The sequence below is a fragment of the Pinus tabuliformis genome, chromosome X (assembly GCF_031772625.1).
Source record: "Pinus tabuliformis cultivar Carrire ecotype Pingquan chromosome X, CPIR1, whole genome shotgun sequence".
In the NCBI taxonomy this organism is placed as follows: Eukaryota; Viridiplantae; Streptophyta; class Pinopsida; order Pinales; family Pinaceae; genus Pinus; species Pinus tabuliformis.
Window position 1 is genome coordinate 671,691,707 of NC_142308.1, and position 16,593 is coordinate 671,708,299.

The 16,593-nt window shown below is 38.3% G+C and overlaps 1 protein-coding gene across 2 annotated transcripts in view; it reads right to left on the reverse strand.

Moving 5' to 3' along the window:
- The window catches only part of HDH (histidinol dehydrogenase), a 57,049-nt gene that overhangs the window by 29,060 nt on the left and 11,396 nt on the right, over positions 1-16,593 (reverse strand). For both annotated transcript variants that reach the window (XM_089453216.1, XM_089453217.1), the window contains exons 5-10: positions 2,662-2,763; positions 2,419-2,520; positions 2,225-2,296; positions 2,031-2,093; positions 1,845-1,886; positions 731-790 (exon numbers count right to left, since the gene is read on the reverse strand). In XM_089453216.1, the coding sequence (XP_089309342.1) occupies positions 731-790; positions 1,845-1,886; positions 2,031-2,093; positions 2,225-2,296; positions 2,419-2,520; positions 2,662-2,763 (441 nt within the window). The remainder of the gene's footprint in view (positions 1-730; positions 791-1,844; positions 1,887-2,030; positions 2,094-2,224; positions 2,297-2,418; positions 2,521-2,661; positions 2,764-16,593) is intronic.

Below are 16,593 nucleotides of genomic sequence, written 5' to 3' on the forward strand. Positions count from 1 at the left end.
GGGCCTAGAGTAATTTGTTGTTACCATTTTAAAGGTATTATACTAAAATCACCAATTCCACCATTAAGACAAAATGTTCTAAATCTTCACCGAAGTCCCTGGAAATGGCACCTTTTGATTGATAAGAGCATGAAGGATTGTGTATTTATGAACCACTAAGGGTAAAAGTGTCATTCAATGTTTTAAATGGTAAGAAAGGATTTATAAGAACTCCCGAGGCCAAAGATACCAATTTTAGTCTAAAGGTAGAAACTTCTTATGCACCATTGATGTATTATCAAAAAATAGCTGTACAAAAGGTCAGACACCAAAAATAACATACATGGAGGATGCAGTCAATGTGCCCACAATAAAAAAAAAAAAATCTGTCAACCCTCACTTATTCTTGTTGGTACAGAACTTGTTCTAACGAATACTTCTTGTTAAGCCCATGTAAAGATAGAGACTCACACAAGAAGTAAAGTGACTTCCAGTTTAGTTGTTGTCAACAAAGTAACTGCCAATTTTCCCGATATTAAGTTTATTTTTAGTCCATTGAACTCTACCCATAGACAACACAACAAATAAGAGACGTGCAGCAATAAAAAGTTAAAACACAAGGCATTTTTCCTGCAAACGAAATTTGGGCTTCTAGTCCTATTATTTGAGGGTGCAGAATAGCAAAGACTACATCTTTACAGTTTACAGACTTTGAAAATAATAAAGTTGAACATCTCCACAGTAAGAATACCTGCAAAATCATCTTTGCAGCTGTTACATATTGGTTTCCAGGACCAAGGATTTTCTCCACCTGTCAATATTTACAAACACTATCGTAATATTAGAAAATGTTAAGTCAGTAAATCTGACAAAAACCAATACTAACAATAGCCATGGACCACATTATAAATTGATTACACCTCCTAAAGAATGGCATTGAAGTTCCTTTATATTTTTTAGAAAATAACCCATAAAACAACTAAGTGATATGATCAACAAACTCCGTGAATGTAAATTCTTGTTGTAATGACAATAAAAAATGAGAACTTTCAGAGGCAGTGGCCACTAAAACTCCTGACAGAAATTACTTTGTGAAAAACACACTAATTCGAACAAATTTAAGAATACAACCTTATGTTCCTAAGATGTGAGCATCTGGGGTCAAAAATGACATTTTAAAGGTCACCACTAATTGAGCATGTTTCGACATGTTGCATTTTAAATTCAATCTGAACAAGTTCCAAAACACATGACAATAGTTTTAGAAGCTCTTCTCCACTAGTTTTTAGGAATAAAATGCTTCAGGGTTGAACTCAGAGAAACTTCAATGTTTTATTTCATTTCTTTTATGATCTTTCCTGAGAATTTGGTTTGAATTTTACTGATTTGAATGTCAAATGTAGCAAGGTTCACACACTTGGGAGAGGAGGAAGTATTTGGGGGCATCTAGTTTAAAAGTCCAGCATTCGTAAATTCAGAGACGTTGTATATACTTTACTAGACTGGAGTAAACAGCATTTTCGTTAGCTCAAGAGATTAGAATCCCCTCCGCTACTATTTTCCCAGAAGCCCACACAATCACTATAGAAATAAGGGGGTATACTGCCATTAGCACAGAAATAATCACATCTTGCCTTGCATTTGTTCTATTAAACATAAAATGAGAACATTACCCCCTTTACTAAAACAAATATAAAAAACAAATTAAGTCACATTTACTCTTACGTTTTAGTTGTGAATAAGAATTTTGCACCATTATTTAAGAACACGTTTGGTGTTCCAGCAAAATTTGTGTATAAATGCGGTTCAAAGTTCAAACCATCTAGGGGGACATTCAACAAGACAGCAGAGAGAAAAGCATGTACCTTTGGACATGATGTTGTTCCCCAGCCCATGGCTGAAACTGCCTTTCATGTACAACATAGATCAAAAAACACAATGAAAGTTTTATTTTATACCAAAAAAGTAGTTGGCAACATAACATCAGAAAAGATGATGGAAATAAAAATCACAATGCAGAAAGTAAAGAGAACATGAGCAAGTGAACATACCTGAGCACCACCAGCTTTTAGTATGTGTGTTACACCTGCTTTTTTTGCACAATAAAGCACTTCCTGGAGATTTAAAGGAGATAATTCATTTGAGCAAGGGGATTTATTCAAAAGCAATCAAGCATACCTCCTAAGCCCATAAATCATATACATCACTAATGGCAGACATTTTTCTTTCAACTAGAAATGCATACCTTGCAAATGGAACCATCTGGCCTTGGAGGACTTGCAAGTAGAATAATCTTGCAGCCTGCAAGCTGTGCCGGCTATCATACAGAAAATTATATAATCCAAATCAAATCTCCTTGTGCTGGGTATTATAGAAAAATCTTTGCCAATGCAGCAAGAATTCCAATTATTGAACATGCAGAAGCATCAGAAGACATACCACAGCAAGCATTAAAGCTGTTGAAGGTAGAATTGCTGTTCCACCTGGCACATAAAGACCCACTGAGCCAATGCTTCTGGCTACACGTTTGCACCTTACTCCCTGCAAAGAATTAAAGACATATTTATATTAAGGGCACAATTTGTCCATATAACTATCACATGCACCAGAGTTATTCACTGGGAAAACATAATTGCCAAAAAAGGAATGAAATATGCTTGCCCTTTCTAACACAGAACTTACTTTCATGTTCTCAATAACTTGTTCCGGATTTCGTTGAGCAGCATGAAAGGCCCTTATATTGTCATAAGCCACATCAAATGCTGCCTGTACAGCTGGGTCAAGCTACAGAAGGGAAGAAAATCTATATTTTAGGCATATTTGAGAAGAGAAAATAAGAAAGTTTAACATAAGCGTACAACTAATTTCATAAATACATGCATTTTTAGCAATACAATAACTTTATATTCTTTGATATTTGGATGTATTTAATTCCGTTATGTCTATCCTGATGGAAATATTTATTCAATTTGGTGACATTGAAATGTATAAATTGTACTCCCAACCAGGTTTCCAGTTTTAGGTGAAATCACATCAGTTTAATGCCCAACCCAACATGTCATATGCTGCTGTTATAAACATGAATATATTTCAAAACTGGAAACACATGAATCTACTCTACACTTTTAGTATTTGCTGAGAAAAATACTAAAAGCCACACAATTTTTTAGCACAGTGATATTTGGTCCAAAGATCCTGGAAAAACCCCGAAGGGAAAACCAGTTAAAGAGAGCAATATTTTTATTTCTTTCAGAGAAATGTTACAGCAATAAATGCAACAAGCACAGTCAACTTATCTCCGTGGAGAATGTACTGCCAGTACCTTGAATATTGTGCCTGCTATTGCTCCAAAAATTGCACAGTACAGACCTCGATTTATGTGTCCAGACTCACTCAGAAATCAGTGTCTAACAGCCCCCTTGAACTTCATGTCAGCTGCACAAATTTCTAGCAGAACTTCACCCTTGAAAATTGCTCAGTCCCTCAATTTTCATGCTGGTCTACTGTACTGATAGGCTGCAATAAATACCTGTCAGACCTCTAAATATGTGCTCAACCTGCTCAAAAATTCATGTCCAAAACCCTTGAAATTTGTGCTGCTCTGCTGCTGCACTGACAGCCTGCAATTAATACACTGTCCCCCCTTGAAATTTGTGCTCATACAGCTGCAATTAATGCTGGAAGGTGCCTCAATTTCAGTGCTCTTCTCAGCCTAGAAATGTTTGCCAATCTCTGCCTGCCGTACCTGCCCTCTCTCAAGCTGTGAATGACTCTGCAGCATTCTTTTCTTCTCTTCTCCAACTCTCATGAAGAAATGTTCAAAATGGTGTCTTCTCCCCTTTGTTTTTTAACTTTCGTTCTCTCACTTAGAAGAGAGACCTAACCCTAAGATCTAATGGCTGAGATTAGATCTTAGCTAATTAGATCAAGGGTGGAGATCTACCAGCCTGCAATTACTATGCTGTCCCCCCTTGAAATTTGTGCTGATAAGAGCATTTCATCTATTGAGTTTGTTGATGGCTTTCTTAGACATTTTCAGGTATGCCCCACATTAGCATCCAAGAGGAAGCCTTCATTGACCATCATCAAGACATTGAGAATCTAAGTAATGAGAAAGAAGACAAGTCCTCCTCAGGTCCACATGACGAAAAGGATGATTTTGAGAACACGTGTTGGGAAGGATGAAGTTGAGACTAACCTTACCTTTCTCAAGGATATTACTCCTGATGACTCTCCTTTTGAGAACCTTGAGGAAGGTGATCCCATTTGCCCCTTAGAAGATGATATTGGAGATTACTTCCATATTGAAAAGGAGAAATGGGAAATTGTTGGTCCTCAATTTGATTGTGCTCCCATTTACAACATTGACAAGGAGGATGAGGCTGAAATTGGTCCTCCCTTTCTCTCAGGTATTATTTATGATGACATATCCATTGATGCCCTTGGGAAGGAGAAATTTTATTTTCCCTTGCATAAGGAGGGGCAGTTGGAAGTGATCAATTTTCCTGTTAGGAGAGGCCCAATCTATGATACTAAGGAAATCGATAAGGCTCCTCCTTATGATTCTATATTCAAATCACCTGAGCCTTTAGATTATGATTTTGGGGAAGAGAAACCTATTGGATATAACACTCCACCCTCCCCTTTTCCCTCTTCTCGTGTTCATCATTTTGAGAGTGATTCCTGCGCTTGTTCTCATATGATCTCAAGTGACCTTGGTCACTTTCCCTTTTCTGTGTATAGTGTCGAGAAAGAACCTCTCATTGAATATTCTTTATCTCCTTGGGTGCCCCCTCGGGATCATGATCAATCTACAACCTCCCCTTTTCAATGTGATCATCATGGGCAACCTACTTGTGTTTCTCCATCTCATCAGTCTCACGTTCCTACTAATCATATACCTGTAGAGGTCATAAAATATGACAAAAATGATAAGGACCATCATATGCTCGAGGTTGCCATCCATCAAAATCTTATGGGCCTAACATTGACATCTCTATATTTTGGTTAGAAGATAGGATCTCATGGCCTAGATTACATACTTTTCTTACCTCTTCTCACATGATCATCCATGTGTGGGCATTCTATTTTCCTACCTCCCATCGGCCTTATCATCCATGTGATTCTGTCCACATTCGCTTTGGCATTTGCTGCATGAGTAATCATATAGGCTGGCATATTTATATTTATTTGATATGTTGGTTGCACTAGCTTTATGATTACACTTAGTATTAGTTTTGTACAATATGCATCTTAGGGTAGGATGCATTGCATACTGATTTTCGCATTAGAACTAATGTCATATGATATTTCTCATGATAGATTAGTTGCATTTAGATTTAAAACTGCATTTGAAAGTTTATTTTTATAAGTCGATTTTATGCGTCTAATCCAAGCATTTGAGATCATGAGACACCGCAAAAGCATGCTACCCCGTGTTTTCATCTATGTGCAGGTAACAGGTCTGCGACGTACCAAGAGATTGTTGGTGTTTTCGTTGGTGTTTTCGTGACCTCTCGTTCGTGTAGCTTCATCCACTATTCGATATATCACATCCGAGTTGGAGCCAAATGTTACCCACCATTTTGTGGGTGATAGAAAAAAAATTTAGAAGATGGTCCTCAGCCGGCAGGCACCAACTAGCTCGTTGTTCCACTTCTCTGCCACTTGATCCATCCATGTGGTCCCTCACCCATCTGTCATGATCGTATGTTTGAAGGTGGGCCTGCCAAACCTAAAGGTATGCCTTGTTATTTGGTAATTGAGTATTGTAGTTTACTTGTCATGGAAACCTTTGGGCATGGATTAATGGGGGGATTCGGCGGAAAGAGTGGGCTAGGTTTGTGCTCTTGTCCCCTACACCTTTTTTGGATATTAACCTTGGACCCTAGTCCCGTGGGATCTCTTTACTGGGTTGCAAGGATGGTACTTCATGGGAAACATTGATTTTGGTTGTGTGGTACCGCTCCTTAATCCACATTTATCACTCCCCTTCCGCTCATTATAACTCCATTCATCATTCCTCCCACCTGGGTCCACATTCCTCAACTGAGTCCATATAGGTTTAGCCTTCCCCTTGCCCACCTTGGGTCGGGCCTGGAATGATGCCCCAGAGGTTGATGTAGTTGAAAAGAAAAGTAAAAGCATAACCGGCTACATTCAATAGGAAAATGTACCACAAAATGCAAAATATGGTCGAGACAAACACAATTAGCACGTGGGAAAAAGCCAATGCATGAGCTCTACCCCATTCTCATGGCCATCACCTCGGTTCCTATAGGCCCTAGATGACCCTCTTTTATCATTCAAGAACCCATGACTGTCCCAACCCCGGGTGGGAAATGAACCACCCCACCTCAAAGGGTGTATCCAATGCTATACCTTACATATCAAGCTTTTACTCCTTGAGCTCTGAGCAGTTAACCAAAGAAAAATCATAAAAGGCAAAAGGCAAATGAAAAAAGGTGGAAAAATCAAGGTTGAGGTGACTCATGTACCACGATTGCTCCCTCCTATACATCATATACCCAAGTGTGGGTTTCCCCTTTATTAGCTACCCTTGTACCTTGGCATGTGACACAGGATTGCCCCCTCCATCCCTTACTCCGCACCATCACTTTATCACATACCACCACCATTTGAAGGATGTACCTTGGACATATCATCCCCTTTAAAAGTAGAAACCACCTAATAGGGCACTTGGTTAACCCCCCTTGGAGCTTGGAGACATTAGCACATGCATGTTGAAGAATCTAGAGCAATTTAGGTTAATATGATTCTTCTCATGATGATAACTATTTGCGAGGTACTTTTACTTTTTCTTATTAACACAATCTTCTCTTGTTATCATTAGAGTGTGTTTTCTTACTTCATCAAATAGTTACCAAAACAAAAGAGACAAGAACACAAAATATTGGCTTTCTGTCGGGGCCAAAACCTCTTACTCTTTGAGAGCAAAACCCGCACAAAAATTCTTCTTATAGAGATTCCAATTGACGAATACCAAGATCATGACCCTTGACCTATTTGGCCACTCTAAGACTAAGACACCAATCCTCTTCTTTGTCATTGCTGAGATCATCATCACCGTTACTGAAGTCATCACTGCTGCAACACTGAGATCATTACCGCTGCATCATTGTTGCACCTTCACCGAGATCTTCATCATAAGAATGAGATCTCTATACTGAGATATGTATATATATATATATATATATATATGAGAACTGCATCAAAATCTTCATCAAGATCATGAACTTGTAACTACGTCTTCATCAAGATCATGACTGAGACCAAAATTACAACTATGCCGAGATCATGACTGTGTCTAGAATGTATGCCGAGACAGAGTGTGTCACTGTGGTATCACCGAGATTCGCCTCATCACAACTATGTCAAGACTGTGACTGTTTCTATAGTGTATGCCAAGAGTGTATCACTGTGGGATCATCGAGATCCTCCTCATCACAACTATGTCGAGATTGTGACTGTGTCTAGAGTATATATCGAGAGTGTATCACTGTGGGATCACCGAGATCCTCCTTATCACAACTATGTCCAGATTGTGACTGCGTCTAGTAAGACTGTGAGGAGGTCGAGACTTCATCCCTATGGTACCCATCCAAAAACACAGAGATGCTTGTCTGAATTCTCAGCCTTCTGTAGTGACCCTAGCCGCATATATATAGTGGTTTGCCTCTACACGTGAGCCGACATGTCATGTTGAACAAGTGTGTCTCCATATGTGAGTCGACTTGACTTAATTTGCTATTGTTTGGAGGCCGATTTCTTCAAGAGGGATTGTACTTGTCTTTGGAGGGCTTCTAGACATTTCTATAGACTTGTATACGTTAAACATAGGTTCAAGAAGAGCTCTTCATACATGACATTAATTCTAGACTCTAAATGACAAATCATATTATTCTAAAATCACTTGCTCATGAAACCCATGAAACAAGTTTACAATAATAATTTTGTTCTCTTTATTGCATCATTTACATCAGTCATAATTACATGTCGTTAGGAAGACCGGATCTAGGTACACTTTCTTCAACACTCCCTCTTAACTAGGGAGGTATTCATAATGGTACTTGGTCATTCTCAATCTAAAGAATTTCTCATAAGAAGAATCGGATTGGTAATGCATCTGTATAACATCATAGTTGCAAGGCCTTGACTGACAACTCTATCTCTAATCAGATCAGGGCACAATGTTGGCAAGACCAATGACTATAGACACCTTCATCATTGTCTCTCAAGGTACATACCCACCCAAGTGTTCACTAAGTATGACCTTCTAGGACTATTCTTATCTTGGGTTCCCAGCCCTCAAAGAATATCGGTCCTCTTGCCTACTCTTATCTTGGATGCCCTACACATCCTCAAAGAGCATCAGATGCCAGATGATTACCCAATCCTCCATTCTTTCTTCCCAACTGAAGACAAGAATGTTGTGTCTATCTCTCCCTCTCAACTAGGGAAGATATGCCCATTCCTATAGAGGAATGTACCCAAGAGCTCCTTCTGACCAGGAACTTGTCCAATCTCCATCTTAAGTTGGGACTTGTCAGAGCTCCCTCTTAACTAGTGACTCTCCTTTTCATCAACAGCTTCTTCTTCGTGGGTCCTTCAGCTACTTGATCAATTTATTTTCTTGATGTCATGAAATTAAGTTGAGCTTCTTCCTTGTAGGGCATTGGCCATCAATCACTTTCCTCCTTGGTTAGTCATGTCATTCCTTTCTTCATGGAAAGTGGCCTTCTTGGTACATATTTGGAACCTTCTTCATATGGCTACTTCTTTCTCATCATGCTTCTTTTAGGAATTTCCATTCACCACATGAATGTTAGTTGTACTTGTGCTTACAACTCTTGTTCCAGTAGCCCTGCATGAACTCATCCAGATATTATTCAAAAAATCAAAACATAACATTAAATCAAATAGTACCTTACGAGATGGCTCTTCATCATGACATCTTCCTGTAGGTATCAGCATCATGCATACACATTGACACATCTCCCAAAGATATCCATTTTCAAGGGTCTCCATCTTTTTCAGACCTCCATCACAGTCTTCATATCTTTCTGAGAGATTTCCTAGTCAAATCTTCTTGGTCTTTTGGATGTTGATCGCCTTCATCATGGTTGCATATCTCACGATCTCTTCCTCTTACACATTCCATTCCCAGGAGCTTCCAATCAGAGTTTCTTATTTGTAGTCAACCATCTCATCCATCATATGAGGACATATTATGTTGATTTCATCTAGTGTGACTTATGCCTTCCTTCATCCTTCCAGAACAGGAGATTCTTTTCCCTTGATCATGCTTCTCATGACAGAAGTAGTGATCCAAGTTACGTGCAACCATACAACATGACATTATAATGTTAAACACAAGCATACAAACCTCATTTATCTTTAGGTCATCTAGACCTCTTTCAGCAACTCCCTTGATTGAAGTGTCTTCAACTTCTTGATCTACTTCATCTCTTATGTCATTATACCATCATCCATGAATTCCACAAATTGTAGTTCCTGATGAAACACTCGCTTCCTCTCTAGATTAGTGAACCCTCTGATGAGGATTCCAACAGAGAATCCCCATCTGGAAGATGTTTCTTTTTTGACTTGATGTATGATGAGCCTTGCCCTAGATGACTTCTTCAATGTCCAATGAGGTTCCCAAGAGCTATATCCTTCATGTTTGACTGCAATGGATTTTGTTCCTTTTGTCATGTTATCACTCCATAATTTCCCAAGGTTGTGGAGAGAAATCCAGGGGTAGCCACAAAACCACTTTAGAAGTTGGGATCTAGCCCTTCCAGCTTCAGAGAGGATCTCTCTATATGATTTAGATTTGTTGTTTTAAGATATTAGGCTAGTTATTGAGTTCTGAGTTTGGTTTTCCAAAGATTTGGTTGAAAACTGCGGGGAAAGTCCATTGGGCATGGAGTCAATGAGTCTTGGGGTGATCAAATATAAAAATGACAAAACAGAGGTAACAGGGCAAGGTAGGCAAGCTTTTGGATCTTTAGAGCACTTGTGGAGTGAAAGGGATGAAAAGATTTAGTTTCAATTAAATATAGAGCATGCTAGGATAAATTCTTTACTTAATATTAGAGTGAAAACATAAATATGGTTTATAAGCAAAGCAGAGTGTATTTAAACAAATTCAGCCCTTAATCTTCTTTAAACAATAGAGACAGAAAAAACATATGAAAAACTAAGGAAAATAACAATTTCACATGAGAGGAGACATCAGAGTGAAATATAAATACGGTTTATAAGCAAAGCAGAGTGTATTTAAACAAATTCAGCCCTTAATCTTCTTTAAACAATAGAGACAGAAAAACATATGAAAAATTGAGGAAAATAACAATTTCACATGAGAGGAGACATCACCAATTGCCTAACACAGGAATCCTGGAACAAACTTTATGTATTAATGAAATTGATCACTTCAGTACATGCACAGCTTACATCAAAAGGTCTGCTTTCTTCATACAAGTTCCAACCTTTTCTAAGTCTTATTTCTAAATATTTATAGAAAACTATTACATCTCAGATCGGATTTCAAAATAAAATATATTTGCAAATAATATATGTTAAAGACACAGATATTTTAGATATAGAAGAAGAAAAATAGGGAAAAACTGCTGAAATTTGCTATGTTGTTGAGGCTATGTAGGAATCTGGTGATGACTGTAGCTATTTCGCTGCAAATGTTGTTCCTCTGATGCTGAAAATTATGTACTTCAGTTACACTTCACTCGATCAACTCTAGCAACCAGTCCCACCTTTCTTCACTTGGGATAGAAAAGTTAACCATATTTCTGAACCTTTCATCCACCTCGGTATAAGTGTCAAAAGTTGGCTTATTGACAAAAATGTGGTGGATTTCATGTTGAATATTCAAATCAAACTGTATTCCCTGTATGAATGCTTCTCCACTAATAATTCCTTTGGCCTTTACAAATTTGGAAGCATCAGCACCTATATTACACAGTTGTTCTTGGTAGTTTTCTAATGGGATCAATTTTCCATTAGAATGTCTTAGAGTAGGTAAACCCTTTTCTTGCAGCAGTGTGAATTTTTTGTTGAACCTCTTGACCTGCAACTCAAGGTCTTTGCATTTATTCTCTAGTTGTATCATCAAATTCTTTTTTGTTAAGACCCTCTTAACCTCCATGACTGTAGCTGTCCTGTCTGGAATGTTCAGGTCTTCTAGTTCCTCCCTGGTCTTAGAATTTAACAGCTTGATGATCTTTTGTGCCTCTTCCAGTCTATGCTCCAAATCTGCCTTTGTGTTCTATATTGCAGTTTTGACTCTTTGCACAAGTTCTTCCTGCTCAAAAGTAATCTGAATTGAAGGCCACATATTTGTTATGTTGGCATTTATATTCTGCCAAATGTTGTTCTTAGCCTCTGCCAACATCTGAATGATAAAGGACTGGTCCTCATATTTCTGCAACTGCTGGATGAGCTTGTAATTTTTTTGCATTTCTGACAAATAGGCATTGTCAGTTTTAATTTTATTCTCCTCCATCCGAGTTAATGTTGCTGACAGTTTCTCTTTCTCGGCCTGAACTGATGACAATTCATCCAGAGCTCTGGTAAGCTCTTTTGTAGACCCTGAAGCTATGGTCTTTGCTGAAGTTTCTACTATTGTACCTATGCCTAATGTAGATGCTCTTGCTGCTTCCCACTGTTCTTTTTCTTTCAACAGTGCTTCCATGCCCTGCTCCATATTTTGTATTTGTGCATTCTGCTCAACCACTATAGTAAATAATTTTTCTTTCTCCATTTCTATATTAGCAACCTCTTTAGCTTGAGGATGTTTTGTGGAGGGTAGCTTCAGTTGCTTCCTCAATGCTTGAATGTCTGCCTCCTTGCTCTTTATGAGCTCTTCTGCTGCTTTGATATCCTTAGGGTCATGTCCTAGCTTTATGATCAAATCTTCTAGAGATTTGATCCTGTTGTCCTTAGAAAATGATGACATCTTCTCAATCTTTAACTGAGAATTCATGTTGTTTAAAGATGACTGTAATTTGGAAGCAGTCATGGCTGAACTGGTAAGTGTTGAGAAAATCAACTCCCCTGTCTGCTTGTGTAAATCGATTTGATTGATTTCATGTATCTTGTTGGTATCAATTGAGAAAATGGAGGCTTTGTAGTCTTCAGCACTCCTAGGGCTGGTACTAAAGGTTCCATGAAGGCCATTTGGAACTGTCCTTTCTCTTAATCGAATGCAAAGAGTAATCTATGTTGAGTTTTAGTTGTCTGCTTCCAAAATTCAGAGTAGGTGGAAGCCTTCAAAGCTTCATTCTTCAATTTAATCTCCCTGTATCTTGCAAATATACTCTGCTGAGTTGAAATTTGGGAACTGGATGATACTAGAGATTGGATTGTTGTTTCTGCAGTAGGTGACTGTATTGTTTCTTCTATTTGAGTAGAAGAAGTGATAGGAGTTCCTGACAAAATCACTGTGGTTGTTTGTTGTGTGTCCCTTTCCTCTAGAGTTTCATCTTGAATAGTAATTACTTGAGGCTTAAACAGAGGATTTATTTGAGAATCTGACTTTTGAGTAGTGGTTGGGTCTTTCTTCTTCCTTTTAAAAACAATAAACTCTGCATCTTGATTGTCAAAATCAGTAGGGGACATGGCTTCCCTTTCCCTTTTTCCCTCCTTTTCCTTGGGAAGAGGTGTTTGCATAGATGACTGACTGACCAGTTGTTCTTCAACTTCCTATAAAGTGCCCTCTATCCATTCCTCTTGATTAGCATATTGTTCAATTTTAGGCCTTGGTGTGTGTGCATAGGAGGTACTCTTCTGTTCCAATCTGAGCTTAGAAATGATGCCTAGGGGATCATAGGACCAAGAGAAACTAAGCTTGAATTTCATCTGACTTAAAATAGCATCCACTTCCTTTGCTGCAGCTCTGGTGTTGATAATATAGGGCCCTATATGAGCCTTCAACTTGAACTGTGCTTTCTTCTTGTAGGAGACAAAATGCAGCTCATCCATGTTTAGCATTTGCCTAGTGTACTCTAATGCAAATATCCTGACTGGTACAAACACTGGCAACCTGTAAGGAGGTAATTCTGATCCATAAACTCTAATCTCAGTGTAGTTTTGGTATAAATACCAGTCTCCAACTTTGGATTGCTCTGACAAGTGTAAAAATTTATTTATCTCTGGTGAGATCCTTGGGATCAAATCACTGCTAAGCAAACATAGTGAGGTATGTAAAAATTTATCAACAAAATCAGTAAAAGAATACTCCTCTGAGTTATTTCTAACCAGATAAGTCCAATGAATCACTGACCAGGGGTTTCCTTCGCTATCTATCTTATGTAAAGGGAACTTAAACCTGTTTGACTGATAATATAGCATAAGGTAAACTAGCACTGATTGATACTTAAAGACACCTTCTGCTTTGAAATTGACAAACTAGTCATGGATTGAGTTGGCAAGAAACTGGTTGTAATTGAAAAGGATTGATGGTTGTTTTCCAACTACAAAAATAGATAAAAATCCTAACACTATCTCATCTACCCACTGATCATTATGGTACCCAAGCAGTCGAGTTACCATAGAAATTACCTGCTTGGACATTTCAGGAAAAATTGAGACTGGATATGGGGGATTGGTCCAGGGTAATTCAGCATTTTCTGGAAGAAAACACTCAAAAAATTTGGGCTCTCTGAGGGAATGTCAATTTTTATACAATTCCATTAAAACATCAGTAGAAAAGGGATGATGGGAGGCCTGATATTCAATTTGCAGGGCCTGGTAGATACTTTCAGGGGAAATGGAGAAAAGGACTTCATTGTTATGGGAAATGACAGCCCTTTGACTTGGCAAATATTGGAGATGGCACCAGACAGAGAAATTAGGGAAAAAGTGAGTTTGGGGGAAGACAAACTGAGGGAGAAAGGATTCTCAAACACTCAGGTCATCACTTTTGTCCATGAACTTCTGCTTTGCCTAATTGTGGAGCTCGTATAGGTCAAATTCGGACTGGGTCTCGGCAATCTTATAGTAGGTGTCTATCAGGGGTGATTTGTCAAAGTCTGGGACTGGGGGAATGAGGGGATTTGACTCTGTAGCCTTTCCCTTTCCTTTACAGTTTGACATCATGAAAATGAAGAAGGGTAGCGGAAGAACAATATTGGAGAAAAGTTTGATAGAGAAAGGGTCGAAGAAGAGGGTTACCTGTGAAAAACTGCCAACTGTGCACAAGGAAGGATGTTATAGAAGGATGGAAGTTGGTAACAGTTTGTTCTTTGTATGCAGGATCAGTATCGTGCTAAAAGGGACAAATGCAGGCCTCGAGGGATTTTTATAACAAGTCGAGTTGATTGTATAACGGCAAGATTAACGTCCAAGGAGCAGGAGGGATTTAATTGCAAAACGGATAGACCACGGGAATTAATGACATAACATCTATTTGGTAGTTTGCGGCAATTTTTGAACATTCAACGGGTATATGACATGGAGGGGAGTGAAGTGGTCGGATAGGTGGCGGTAGCAGAGTGTTGAGGGGTAACGGGTATGTGGTGGGAGATGAGTGGTGAAGGGGGAGACACATGGAGGGAGAGGAATGGCAGAGGGACGAACCGTTGGCGAGAGAGACGAAAGTGATATTTCGAGGGGGTGCAGGCAATAAGCGGTATCGTGAAGGGACCCCTGAAATGCCCCAGGCGCTGCCACGTTTCCTCCACCGTCTAAGCGGGCTTTATCACAACCTATGATTTCAGTGCGACCTTTATTTATATACGACAAAACAATCTTGTCGTTTTATTACATAGCATAACACATAAAAAGAAAATAAACGATAAAAACCAAGGTTTAAAACCTTATAATTTGACATTTTTTGGAATTTTGTAAGCAGCATTTTGATTAGCTCGCTGTAGGGAACCACTTTTTTTATTTTTCTAATTTTTTGTTCATTTCTTTTGTTTTTTCACATATATATCATTTTTTATATCCCCTATTTTATTTTTTCTTTCCTCTCTTTTTTTTTCCTTTTTCTATTTTTCATTTTTCTTTTTCTTTTGTACTTATTTACAACATCTCCTAAGATAAAAACAACATATAATCATCAATTGATCTACAAATTATATGAACCTAACATGTCCTTCCTGATTCCCATGGTGATGTTACGAGCTCTTGTTTCTAATGCTTCCATGATGCCACGATGCACCTTATTATTTATCATGGTCATATCTATAACAAAAGATTTAAGAGCTTATGATAAGACCCTTTTGTGAGGCATACCATCTCAATCACAGTCGATATCTGTTATTCCCTCTTTCTTCAGCTTCCTCCATCTTTCCGGTGATATGAGCTTTCTTTTCATAACATTGAATCTTAGTTATATCGTTATGGCTTGTTTGAGGACCAAACTTCCCTTTCCTTTATGCAAATGTTTGAGTCCTTTAACCTTGAACACTTTTGCCCTCAACTTGTCTTTTTCTATCTAGCATAGAGACCACAAGTTGTCGAATGAGTTAACTTCAGTGCATTTAAGAACAATGATGATTATCTTCTTATCATCTCTGTCGGATCTCCCAATTGAGATCTTTAAAGATATCCCTTCATTCTTTGATACCTTCAATTTTGTGTAGATCAGGTCTAAGTGATATGACCTTCTTTACTGCATTTTCAGAGAATATATCTTTTAGCATTTCATATATCTCTTTGATGTTTCCTCTGCTACATAGGGATGAGAGGACCTTTGACTGATTTCATAAGAATCCTACGAGTCCCTTGATCATTTTCCATGCATTCAAACAATGCTTGACCTTCAAAGACTTTCCCATAGATATCAATGACTTCTCTTTCGGGGACTATATCTATCCTCCTTTCTTATGCAAGGAATTTCGATGACCTATCCAACTTATAGATCTCCTTGCAACCACGAAGTCATTTTACCAAATAAATTAATGAATGAAAGATACTTACTTGACAAGTGAAGATGAACTCTTCTACTTGATCACTGGTTGAAGAAGATGTATTAGAGCTTCCTCTTGGATGATCTTCTTTCAAATGAAAAAGCCTTTCTCCAATAGAAAAGGTTACTCCTTTTGATGAGGATGATTTGTTGCTTCCTTGGAAGATCTTCTTCTAGGGCAAGGAGATGATCCTTGCTTGTTTTATAACCTTGAAGATGATGACAATGCCTTCAATATGCTTTGCCTTCTTTTGTAGTGTAGATCAGAACTGCTACTAGGGTTTCAACTTTCTCCAAGATGATGTGATCTTTGTTTTTAAGGTCCTTCGAGCTACCCTGCTTTGTAGACTACGGTCTTGGTGGCCTTTTGATGATGACTACGGAAACAAAAGGTCTTGTTGTTGTAGACTGCTTCTTCGATCTAAGGTTTGATATAGGGTTTGATTCTTCAATGTAGATCTTGATCCTTTTCTTTGATAACCTTCAACTTGCTTTGATGTCCTTCATGAAACTTGATCCTTGAATGTCTCTTTGTTGCCCTTCCTTTGACTTCAGAACCGGCCTCTGATACCATGTTGAAGAATCTAGGGCAATTTAGGTTAATATGATTGTTCTCATGATGATAACTATTTGTGAGGTACATTTACTTTTTCTTATTA